Source organism: Gopherus flavomarginatus, chromosome 4, assembly GCF_025201925.1.
Source record: "Gopherus flavomarginatus isolate rGopFla2 chromosome 4, rGopFla2.mat.asm, whole genome shotgun sequence".
Lineage (NCBI taxonomy): Eukaryota > Metazoa > Chordata > Testudines > Testudinidae > Gopherus > Gopherus flavomarginatus.
Window position 1 is genome coordinate 1,006,215 of NC_066620.1, and position 13,393 is coordinate 1,019,607.

Here is a 13,393-nt window from a genome sequence, read left to right on the forward strand (position 1 = left end):
TACAGGCACTGGCTGTGCAGACTTCCCCACAGGACAGAGCCAATATGGCTCAACCTGGCACCAAAGGGACCACTTGTAGGGATGACAGACTAGTCTCCCATTGACTCCTTGGTGCCTTCAGTAGCAACGCCAACAAGGACGTGCAGGAGGGTTCTGTGCTGCCCACAGGGACCAAGCTCACAGGCTAATTTCATGCAGACCAACAATTGGGCATCAGAATGGCACCATCAGCCCCTAATGCAGTCAATGTTTCACATCCTGCTGTGCTAAACATCACCCAGCTATGGATAACAGCTGGCCAAACATGCAAGGCTTTACACACAGCGCAACAGCATTTCCCGGCATGTTCTGCACATCTGTGAACACCTCACCCAATTACTTCCAAAGCCGAAGGGGATGTGCTAGGCAGCGCTCTATTAATCTGGGGAGAAACTGGAAAATGAGAAGGGGGAAGGAGATGCACAGGGAGCCCTTGCCACGGATTAGCAAAGCCACAGCTTTAAGCACTCTGCAGTTATCCCGAGCTGGCTGATGGCCCTGCCAGCATAACCATAACACTAACGCAGTGCTGCCCCATGTTGACACCCTGAATCACTGGCCTCCTGGACAGACTGAAGACAAGTAGTACTGGTGAGGGGAATGAGGCTGCGCACACACCTCCTGTCCTGGGGGTGGGGAGAATGGGGAGCACACCAAACTCCTGACAGGGTGGCTGGGAGGATCTGGTATGTGGGGAGAAAAGAAACGGGGGCACACAGAGCTGCAGGGAACCCCTGAAACAGAGGCACTTGGTGGGGAGCCCACAGGATGCTTGCGGGGAGAATGGGGGGCTGCACCGAGCTCAGCCCACAGAAGCTATTGAGTGTGCAACCCTCTTGTTACAAGGCCAGATTCACAGGGGTTGTTCCCTCTCATTGACGTTTGGATGTTTGCCTGCGTAAGAACCTCAGGATTTGGGCCAGAGCTGTTAGACATTCCCGATGTCAGATCCACTCCAATGTGATCTGCAAAGTGACAAAGCTTGTGAGGGCAGGGGCCTCCGTTCAAGAAACACCGGCAATGCAGAACCGGCAGAAGCAGTGTCCCTCTCGGCATTGCTGTATTGTGACATCACACGATCAACAGGCACTGTCCCCTCCACACCCGTCTGCTTGAGACACCATTAATCTGGTGACAGGGTTCAGCTGAGCAGCAGATTCAGGCATCACCAGCTCTTTCAAAATGCACCCTTCACCACGGCGCTGCAGGGGGCACTGTTGGCTGAGGTGAGCCAGCTCACGCTGCTGAGCTATGGCCATCTGAGACATGCAGCATGCCCCACTTTTAAGCTTTATAGTAAGAAATGGAGCAGGTGAGGAACCACAGCCAGCTGCAAGGAAGGCAAAAGATCACTTAGCTTGCAGCGCACTGTGTATGCAAATACGAGAGGGCTGCTATGAATGCAAGGGACAAGGCACAGTCTGAACGCTGTGCTCAGTGTTACTGCGTGGTGGGCCACTTCAGCGGCCTCTCGGAGTCTAAAAAGCAGGAGAGAGACAGAGAGGAGAAAAAAATGGAAGAGACAAAGAGACTTACTAAAAGAAGGCGGCAATTAAGGCCGTGTCCACACTACAGAGCCGATGCCGACCGAGCCTCCTGTACAGACAGCTACGCTGACAGGAGTTTTTCTGATGGCATAGGAACACCACTTTCCTGACCAAGGTTACCAGAGGGCTTCTGGCTGCACAGCTGTCAGTATAGCTGCTCTGTCCGGTGGGTTTTGCCAGCTTGTAGCTAGGAGGTGAGGTGTCTTTCACACTTCTAACCGACCTAGCTGTGCCACTGTAAATTTTGGCCCACGTCGCAGTGTGCATGGCTGAGGAAGGAGCTGCTGCACCTACAGCTCGGCAGGGGAGATCAATGGGCTGTTCTCTAGGGTATCTTGCAGAAACTCCCAGCAAAAAAAGAACCGATCCAGGTTTATTCTTGAGAGGAAAATCTTCTCCTGGGGGCTCACTGACTTCAACCATTTTCATTCACTTAAAGAGAGGAGAGGGAATCTTGGTCTTTTTACCTACACCCTCTCAAACCCCAGGATGAACACACCAACACCTCCTCATCACCACTCTGGATGGAGAGACATACCTATACCCATTTCACACCCCTGGATAAATGGAGGCACTCTCACTCATCCTCACACCCCCACACTCTAGGCAGACATACACAATGCAACCCCCAGGCCAGAGAGATGCTCACAACCCCTGATCAATACAACACTGGTTACACTCAGTTCAGATTTATCAAGTTTCCTTCACAACCCTAAAGGCTAGAAACCTACTCTTCCTTTTATGTGAAGGCTGACATTCTGCAGAAGCTCAGAACAACCAGGACAACTCCCTACTCCCCTGGGGCTAGGGTACTCGAAATGGTATTGAAATTACAAGCCATGACTTTAGGTTACAAGAGGTTTCTTGGTCTTACTGGCATGTTAGGGGGCTCAGAGAGAAATGTGCCATCTGGGTCTTCAGCAGTCAGTATGCAGTGACCCAGCCTAAAGTCGGACGAACTGTGCTTCTCTGCCTGAGGGACCAGCCTGCTCTGTCTCTCGCTCCATTTGGGGTGTGTGTGTGTTACATTTCTGCATTCTAAGAAATAAAGTCACGTTCTGTTGCAGCCTTTCAGACAGAGTGTAAATTGTTTCCCCACCCTAACTCCCTGTTTATATCCCCTGATGATAGCAGACGGGATTTAAAATGTTAAGACATGAGGCAGCAAGTCAGCATGAAGTGCACACAACATTCTCTAGCTCACCACACTTCTAGAGTAAACCCACCAAGGCATGGTCTGATGTTCTGCAATTCTCTTTTGTTATCACAGAAGGCCCATAGAGCAACACCCCTGGAAGAAGTAGAAAGATGCTAACATGCAAGCACACTTGCTTCAACAAGGCGACTGCTGTATGTGGTTTCTTTAGATAGAAGCTCTAAGAAACAGCAATCTTAGAACTGGTTACTGAAAACAGCAGTTGGCTCTCTCAACAAACAAAGCGCTGCTTGCACTAAGGAAGAGCATGTGGGATTTTTCTAAACTCAGTCAACAGTAAAATAATTAAGTGGATGGAACATCTACTTCCTCCCTCCTCCTCCTGGTACCGCAAACACACATTGACGCTCAGAATCACGTCATTTTGCTTCAAAACAAGGCAAATTTGATATAAAAACTTCCAGGGCTGACTCAGAGACATGCCTTTTAGGAGCGAGCCGTGTTCAATAGCCAAGCTGTTCTCATGGCCCGGTTGCACTGGTTTCACATGGTGCAGATTCAGTGCGCATGCATCGCTACCTAACTAACGGGATGATCCAGTGCTCAATGAAACATCTCCATTGCCATTGGTTAGAGTCCTACATTTTTATCAATAGCACCTCTAAGAGTGAATTGGGCCCTGTCATAAACAGATAGTTAAGGGTTAATGTCTCTTACCTGTAAAGGGTTACAAGCAGTGAACCTGGACCACCTGACCAGAGGACCAATCAGAAGACAAGATACTTTCAAATCTTGGTGGAGGGAAGTCTTTGTTTTGTGTTGTTTGTCTGTTGTTCTCTCTAGGTTCTGAGAGTAACCAGACATACCTACAGGCTCTCTAAATTTCTGCTCAAATAGTGAGTATAAGTACAAAGGCGGTTTAGTCTTTTTAATTGTTTTCTTTATTTGCAAATGTGTATTTTGCTGGAATGATTTTAATGTGTATTTGTGCTGGGGGGAAGGCTCCTCTCTAGTGTCTGTAAGCTGAAAGACCCTGTAACATTTGCCATCTAAATTACAGTTTTTTCCGAGGTGCTGAGTACCCACAGGCTTCCATTAACTTTGAAAGGAGTTGTAGGGGGACAGACCCTCTGAAAGTTTGGCCCCCAGGATCTCAGATTGGGTACCCAAAAACTGAGACATGCAAAATCAGTAGCCACTTTTCAAATGCTCTAGCCTTAGGGAGATAACCTTCTGAAAGTGAGGGCCTGATTTTCCACCCACTCCCCCAGCTGCAATGCCATTGACCTCACTGGTGTTATTTCACATTCGGAGCACTGCGAGTCTGGTCTGTCTTTACCCCAGTGTTGTTTTACGCTCTGCACTACAATGGGAAATTCTGCTTTGGTGGGGATCCCAGTAGAAAATGCTGCACCCCCTCAGAACCAGAGCTGCTTCGATGTCACAGGTCTATGGGAACCATCAAAAAGCTCTATGCTGAAACTTGCATTTTGTCCCTTTGCTCACACTGCCTCCCTCTAAGGTGGCTGTGATCCCAGTAACCACAGTGCGCTTTCTCTTCTCAGATGAGCAAACTGGTGACAACTCTGCAGCACAAGAACTTCCTTCCAGCGCTAGAAGATGACAAACTGCTCCCTTTCTCTGGGCCTTTCTACTTCACATCATTCTGCTCAGTGACAGGGCTGCATCCAAAGCCTACTGAATTCAATGGGAGTCTTCCCACACACTTCAGTGGGGTTTGGATCAGGCCCTCGGTCAGAAGGGAGAAGGCCTATGCACTAAGTGAGCAGTTCCCTCCTTCACTTCCCTGGAGGCTAAGCCTGCCATGCCATAAGGTCTGGGATCTCCAGTGAACCAGTGACTGATACAGTGAGAGTCTGCATGTTTTCCCACAAAGTGCAAACATGCATTCAGTCTGGCCCCCTTTTAGCTCAGATTAAAGAGACAACAAAACAAGGAGAGGTGTGAGGTGCACAGCCTTAACAGCTTGCTAGACCTCCGTGACAGCCAGTTCCCAACCCAAAGGGCTATTGGTGTTATTTGTGGTGTCTCTTTCCCTTCTCCCACAGTCACAAGAGGCAGGGTGACCTGGGGCAAGCCACTTCCTCTCTGTGTCTCTCCCCAGCTGTAAATTAAGGATAATCTCCAGGCCAATCCCCATAAGCGTCAAGTGCCACATCCTCTAACCACCCTGCTCTATTCCACCACTGTCAGCTCTTGCCTCTTTCCAGCAGGAGTAGCTGCTGCAAGCCGTCTGAGCCCTGCACCTCCTGACTTGTGCCTGTGTGAACCATGCTCAGTTCTCGTGCACCGAAGCTGATACAAGCCCACTTACTACAAGTTTTCTTAGTCATATCCCACAACCACTTCCTCCACATCCCTTCTCTCCACTGCTTCAGAGAGCTCCTGTAGCTGGGTGTCCTGCATCATGGCAGCATAGCATGCCTCCACCACACGGCAAACTGGACAACAAATGGTTTGGAATAAGAGACAATGATCTCCTAAAGTAGGCTGGAAAGATAACTGAGACCAAGCCATGATTTAAACTTCTACTGAAAGGAAAGAGAAGAGGAAGAACATTGAGGCCCTCTGATGAGGTTTTTAGCATAGACACAGCAGATCTTCAGGCCCCCGTCCAACTGATTGGTGCTTCTCAGACAGGAAAATTAGAAAGCTCCCCTTATGGGTAGATTACCCTACTGTAGGAGAGTCCCTGTGTGGCATATAAAGTAGGTGTAGCCAACTCTGACTACCTGTTCCAGCATCCCCTTAGGCACGGGGGTGGGCCAGAAGCATCTTGGACTCTGGTGATCCTTGGTAGAACAGTCCCTATGGGAACATTATTGCTAGCATAATTTAGAGCAGACCCGAGACTGATGTAAATTCCACCAGAGACAAACTACTGCCTAGCCAGTCAGTCAGTCATGACTGAGGCTTGGGCAGTCATACCTAGTGGTCAGAGCAGTGGCAGTCAGCAGCTAGGAACAGCTCTGAAAGTCAGTACTGGAGTCCCAGAGCAATCCAAGAGGAATGTCCACCATTACAGCCAACACGGGAGTTCATCTTGTTGTACAGACACTTCCTGGTCTCCTCCTCCTGAGGCAGTACTCCCTGCGGTATTTATTTCTACAGGGTCTATACGGTAATGCATGCAGCCCTACCATTGCTGTGGGTATGCATCTGCCCTCCTGCAGACCCAGGTTCCTGTCCTGTCCTGTCCTGCAGAACCTCACAGCCCCAGGATTAGGGCAACAAGGATGTTGCCTATAGCCATTTTTCCCCACTCCCTCTGTGTCCTGAACAGGTTAGCTGGCCCTCAGGATCTGGCCCATGGTTCTCAAAGAGTTGCTAGATATTTGTCACTCCAATGGTGAGCACAAACTGACCTTGGCTGCCATTGATTTCCTCCATCTCCTTATTGCTATACAGAACACACACAGTGATTAGTTGATTGGTGAAATGGATGAGGGCCAAGGCCGGATGAGTGCCACCTCCAACTGCAGCTAGTTATTTTAAAAACATAAAATTATCTAGGCTGACTCAGGATCTAACTTCATATTTTCTCTGTGGTTGAGTTTCCCAGCACCCAGCATTTTCATGAACATGCTGGTATTGTGCAGTACTCTCGGTCACACAATCACCAGCATTTCCCCATCTCCTGACGACACCTCATGGTTTACCCTCAAGCACCATCGGTGCATAAGTCACAAGCTAGCTATGAATAGAGCCGGATCTGCACACGTGGCTGTGTGGTGTCACTGACTGCTTCAATGAGGCGATGGCTACTGCAGATCACTTGGCTTTGCTATAAATCACTATCAGCTGCTAGACTGCGGCCTTATGTGATCACATAGTGAGTGTGTTGGAGTGCAGGGGCTGCTGAGAAGGGGCTCCCATCAGAGAGGCAGGGAGTGGGCAGAGCCATGACTCCATCCCTAACTACCAATCAGCAGAGATGGCTAGCCATGTGGGGAGCACTCCTTATATGCACTCCTTAAAGAGATACAGCAGTTTATGCACCCCTCACACTCTGGAGGACCATGGAACTCTGGGTCACAAGACTGGACCTTACAGGCATCATCAAACCCTCTGAAATTAACAAGAAACTTCTGAATGGGTTTGTTCTGCACATCAAGAGTTATACCCACATAGCAACGAATACTGCCAAGGGCTATGTAACCAAGGAAAGGTGTAAGGAGAATAACAGACCAAACTCCACCAGGACTGTGGGTGGAATTAAACATCTCATGTGCTGCATTCAGAATACAGAGCAGGCTACTCATGGCAGATCAAACCAGGGGGCTCCAGCATGCACTCCGTACCCCATCAGGCCTACCATACTCTTACATTATTAGTATGTAAGTACTATAACAAGTGACAATTGGTAAATAAAGTGTAGAAGAACATACCCACATAATCACTCTTTAGAAGCCCTAACACACACACTTCAGCACATAAATAGGTGATCCCTGGAAACATATCGATAAATAAATGCAAATGGAAGAAGTAGAGAGAAGCTAGAGAGGAATGTAATAGTGACCTGATATGCTAATAATAAAGCCTGTAGAGAGGACAAGGTCACAGAGTGTGATCTCTTCACTTCCAGTGGACCTTAAGTATTGTTTGAGCCCAAAGCATTCAAACTCATTACCAAAAAGAGTTATAAGTTATGGGGAGATTTTCAGAGGCACAGATGGGAGTTCGGTGCCTAGCTGCCCTCTGAAAATCATCCCCTTCTTCACACTCACACAGGGCCATCATTCCCCACTCCCTGCACACACCTTTACAATAGGAAACAATACTACAGAGCAGGTGTCAAACGCTGACAAAAATACTAGATGGATATTCTGTGTTTGGTGGGTGAGGTGGAGGTTGTGCATACCTTTAAGACCATTTTGTGTGGGGCTGTGGGGGTTTTTTTCAGCACAAGTAGACACCTGAGTAAAACAGTTTCTCTCTTTAAAGTGACTCTTCCTCCACTCAGCACAGTCCTTGACAATAGGAAATTATGCAACACAGTCGGTGCCACATGCTGCCTGCCAGATTTGGAAGCATAGGTGTAAGTGACAAGTAGCGGGAGATCAGGGTCACGGATCACAGCCATCGGTTCTCTGGCACAGTGCTGCCGTCTGTGATCAAGTTTTGTATGAACTATTTTCCTGGCAATTGACAGGTTTTTATTTGCTTGGATTTATCGCCAATGCGGGTAACTTTGAATGAAATGACAAACTTCCCATCAAACAGTTAATCTTTTTGTTGCTCTGAAGTCTCGGTTTGGGGACATTTCTCTTCTCACATCAGCAGTCACAGCCTCACCTCGCTGCTGACAGCCCTGACTTTTCGGATCTACTCACTTTGAACTCATCCGTTGCTCTGCACCAGTTCTTTGCAAATGCTCAGAATCACTCTTTATCTTACAAGTCATGCATTTTTGTGGCTTTCGATCCGATCTAACTGTAGAATTCTACTCAATACATTAGAGTGGAGGAAGAATCACTTTAAAAAGAGAAGCTGTTTTATTCAGGTGTCTACTTATGCTAAAAAAAGAGACAGTCCCACACAAAATGGTTTTTAAAATATACACAACCTCCACCTAACCCACTAAGCACAGAATATCCATCTATTTTTTTGCCTTAATGAATTCATTTATCCAAAATGTTAAGAGGCAAATAGATACAGAAAACAAGAATGTCAAGCCAAGGCACATTTAAAAACTTAAATAACCAGCCAGGTAATTGCTAACTTTCAAGAACAGATGTTACTTAAAATACATGAGCATCCACTGAAACATTACACTAAGGTCCCAATTCAGCAAGGTAAGTGCTTTGTACTTAGCATGGGCTTAACTCTAAGCATGTCATCAGTCCCACTGAAATCATCTTTTGCCATTTTGCATTCCGAAGCCCAGGGGAATACTGATGTGCCTACACACAGTCTCTTGCTGAATTGGGTCCTGGATTTGGCGACGATGCATGAGGAGTAATAATGCAGATTCACTTAGACCTACTCACACCCCCGCTCCCAAGTGCAAATCAATGTGACTTGCCCACAGCGGAGCCGGAAGGCATATGGTAATGCAGACTTGCAAAAACGTCAAGGAAATAAAACCTACTAACTCCAGTAAAATTTTGCTAGCCGAGGCTTACCAGAAACACTAACGCACACAGCCCTCCCACCCTGCACACTCATACAGACATAGACACACACCCCTGGACAGACACACAGACACCCTCTTCAGACCACCAGGTGGACAGAGGGACACACACACCCATCAATCCTTGGGTGGACAAAGGGGACACACACACATCAGACCCCTGGGTGGACAGAAGGACACACGCCCATCAGACCCCTGGATGGACAGAGGGACGGACACACACACACATGCACGCACACTTGTCAGACCCCTGTGTGGACAGAGGAACACACATACATGCATACACACCTGTCAGACCCCTGGGCAAAGAGAGAGGGGGACACAGACACACTTCACTCCAAACTTTATCTCATTCTCTCACACATCGTTAACACCAGGCACTCACTCTCTCCCACAAGTGACAACCACGCTACCCTGCCATTCCATCACTGCTCACCCCTCCCCGCATGTCTGACACCCCAACTTTCCCTCATTCATCCCCCGCGTGCCCATAACGCTGTGCCCCCTCCATTTCCTCCCACCTCCAGCTCGTAAGTTCTCTGGTCTCTTCCACCTTAGCTGCACAAATTAATCAATTTTCTGCTTCCCCCCACCCAAAATGGTTAGCTCTTCAGTGCAGGAGTAGCCATCTCTGCCCTAGCTGGGCAGGGGCCTCCCCTCTGCTCCTCGGTGCTCACAAACAGCGCCAGCTCCCCAGTCCCTAGGGAGACACTGGTGTTCTACTAGGACTGCTGGGATCTTTGGCTCCTGCCCTTCCTAGGTCTTGGGAAGGGGCCTCTGCTGCTGGGTGGCAGGCGGGTATAAGGCCAGTCTGGGGAGCAGCTGGTACAGCAGGAATGCTCTAGGTCTGGCCTCAGCTGGTGTCAAGTGAAGACGACAAAGGCACAGAGAACCCAGTAAATTTAACTCCCTCTCTCCCTCACCTAAGAGGAGCAAGGAGCCTGGACCACTCAGGCAGGGCCTTTGGAACTCCTTCTCCCTTCTCCATGCTGCTGCCCCTAGCCAGGTTGAGTGGTGCAGCCGCTGCAGGCCTAACTGCACCAGAGATGGGTGCATCCTCACGGGGGAAAGCTGCAGCATGGCTTATGCTCAAGTCGGGTGTTTATGCTTGCAACAAAAACCTTAAGGCCTAGAAACGTGGGGCCTGGCTCAATTCCAATTCACTTCAGCACAACTCCGCTGAAATCAACAGACTGACGGTGAAACCCTGGAACAGGGAGACTTCCACACGGGGAAAGACCTCGCCAAAAACGTTAAAGGATTCGCCTTTCCTCTGCTGCACACAGTTATCTAGACAGTGTGTGACCATCACCTACCAGCACTCATTGTATTTAAGTGTCTCTGAGGTTAGACATGGAAACCACCAGAGCCCTCCATTGAGGTTTAGCTGCCAGTGCTTTGCTGGCAGCAGGCCTGCCGACAGCAATTCCAGGCAATGGGCATGGCCAGGGCTTCCACATTGTCCACTCTGATGCCTTCACCGCTGCTGGTACCACCCCACACATGCCTAGGAGCCCTGCGGCCTGCCTGGATGATTTAGAAGGGCCTGGGGCTCCCAGTCGCCACTGCTGCATCTGCCATGGTCCCTTTTAAATCACCTGAGCCCCTGGGCAATTCCCCACCCCCCTCAACGGTCCTGGCTGGCAGCAACAATTTGAGGAGAAAAACGCCACATTCTTCTCTCCCTGCTGTGGCACCTGACACTTCAGAGGCGCCTGGGCTGCTTTAACATTTTACTTTTAGTTTTAAAATTGATTTGGGACTGATTCAAACTTTTCAGCATTTGATTCAGTCCTTTTTGAAAAAATTATTTTGCTCAGCACCAAGGCAGTTATTCATAATACAAGCTACCAGGCCTGCTCCTCGGCTGGTGTCAACTGGTGTAGCCCCAGTAAGACAACAATCGAGTTATGCTGATTTATGCTAGTTGAGGATCTGACCCATTACATGTGAAACAAAGCAATCAGACTGTACCTGGGAGTCCCATAATGTAATATGATCAGGCTTTGAGGGACTGATTATCCAGGCACAGTTTATGGGAATAGAAGGACCTCAAGATCATGTGGAAAACTTTGCTAGACAAGCATGAGTAAGCCAGACATTGCAAGAGGAAGGAAAGGGGAAAAGGAACCAGGTCCTAGCACTAGGAGCTGCTCAGCTGGCAACAGCACAAGCAGCTGGGCTGGAGGAAGGAGGTGAGGATAATGGGGGGAGGAGGACATGAGAGGCAGCTGGAAGCAAGTCTCACAGGCTAGAGAGACAGACTTGCGCTGGCGTGGTTTGGGCTAGTGCGCTCAAAACAGCTGTGGGACTTTGGCACTGTGGCTTAGGCTGAGACTTGGACTGGCCATCCAAGCTCAAGCCTAGGAGGGCAGCGAGCCTGAGCCTCTGCCAGAGCTCCAATGTCCGCACAACTGCTTTTAGCCTGCTAGTGCAAGTCTGTCTACCCAGGCTCGGGTCTCGCTCCCAGCTGCAACATAGACATACTCACAGGTACCTACAGACACCAAAAACCACAGGCAGAAAGGGTTTCCCTGGCTTCCCTTCCCTACTCATTTACACAATGGAAGTATGGAGATCCATGATGCCCCGAGATGATCGGATGAAGTTATTCATACCTATGTGTAGCAGAGTGAAGTCCCTCACCCTGGATTCCTCTCTGCAGACAGTCCTCACACACTCTCATGGCAAGTTCAACCCTGTGTGCCTCATTTACAAGCCGTGTTCCCCACAACATGAGGCTTCTCCCTTCTCCACAGACACATGATGGGGGAAGAGATCCTGGGCTTCTCTGGCCCTTCCTTCCAGCCTCCCCATTCCTGTCTCTCCAATAACTGTCCTCTGATGACAAGCTGAATCACCCACCTTGTTTATTGGTTAATTACCACATTTATTTGCCCCATGTGGGAATGCTCACCACATGCCCAGAGTGGTGAGTCAGCCTGTGGCTACTCACCCTGTGCTTCATCCACTGAGGAAAGTTGCAGGAACCTATCAGTGGTTTGAATGTAAATCACCTTTCAAGGGTGCTAGATTTAAAAAAAAGATAGAAACCCAAGAAGTTCTGAATTGAGCTCCCAAAATAGTTAAACCTCTGAAAGGAGAGAAATTCACAGTTAAGGCAGACAAATCCCCTTAACTCTGCCCTTGTGGTGAAAGCAACCTCTCAGCTTTCTTCCTTGCATGTGACATATGGAAAATATCCATCTCAGAACACATGGCTATGTAATTCGTTTCACACCCACATCTCTGGAACAAAGCAGGATGATGTGTTACCTCACCAAGTGCTCTTTGTACAGCCTAGGCACGTGAGCTCTTTAGACACGGAGCTAGTGTGTCGCTGTACAGAGGACATGTGACTCACTAGCTGGCATACACATGAGGTCAGAGAGCCCTCTCCTCTGCAGTACATGGCAAAAAGTGTTAGACTTTTAGAATGCCACTGATCCCCTCAGAACTTTGTCTGATCTCTTCAAATTTGATGGAAGGATCCCAGATGGGACCCAGATATAACCTCTCAGTGTGGAGACACACGGAGCTTTTGGGGGGATTTTAAATGGAGGCCAAACATCAGGCTCATCTGTTGAACCTCAGTTAACCGTGGAGCAGGTACCAGCACCAAAATGGGGGCTACAAGACCAAAGCAATCAGTCACACCAGGGCGTAGGGAATTGCTCTCCAACTATGTTTGGGTGAGGCAAGGGTCAGTTCCGTGCAAACTGCGGAGCTGCCTCACCCAAGGAGAGCTATTATCGTGTGACTTTGGACCCCCTTTCGTGCTAACAGAAGGATCAAACAATTTCCTAATGGAATAAGAAACTTCACTTATGTTTAAGAATGACTTTCCTCACCTTAGAGCCAATCCTGCTCCCACTGAGCTACAAAATCCCCTCCCCTCAAACAAATGCAATTCTCAAAGTCACCAACCAGTAGGGATCAGGGTGTCATCCAAAGGCAAGTAAGAGTCTGCTTCTATGGAGACCATATGGTTGTAGATATCATGTGATCCCTAGGAGACAATGAAAGAAATGTTTACACTTATACTGTACCCCTTACATGCATCCAGGTATCTGTGCAGGGTGTTTTCCACTGGTAGTTATCAAACCACATGGACACTGACCACAAACTCCAGCAGAGCCCATGTTACTGGATTGCAGCGTTCAAACGTTAGTGACTTTGAGCTTCCCTACAACTGGCACAGTCTCCACATTACCCAGGAAGCAGACAGAGGCAAAAGCAACCCTCACAATCCCAAGGCTTTAATCCCACTCCACTGCTCATTACACTCATAGCCTTATCAATGCTCTATACACAGTCAAGAACAGAATACTTGTCAGAATGACAGCTTTTGTGTCCTGGTACAGTGGGCATACTGAAAAGCTTGTCAACTGTACTGAGCTAGAAATTTCCACACCCACAGCACTCCTCTCTGTCTGCCTGTTCTGCACTTCCTTACTGCTTTCTCCCCTACTGCACAGAGGGAAGTTACTAGGGAAG

The 13,393-nt window shown here is 48.6% G+C and overlaps 1 protein-coding gene across 5 annotated transcripts in view; it reads right to left on the reverse strand.

Moving 5' to 3' along the window:
- The window catches only part of GALM (galactose mutarotase), a 69,764-nt gene that overhangs the window by 4,602 nt on the left and 51,769 nt on the right, over positions 1-13,393 (reverse strand). For all 5 annotated transcript variants that reach the window (XM_050951474.1, XM_050951475.1, XM_050951472.1 and 2 more), the window contains one exon: positions 12,824-12,905. In XM_050951474.1, the coding sequence (XP_050807431.1) occupies positions 12,824-12,905 (82 nt within the window). The remainder of the gene's footprint in view (positions 1-12,823; positions 12,906-13,393) is intronic.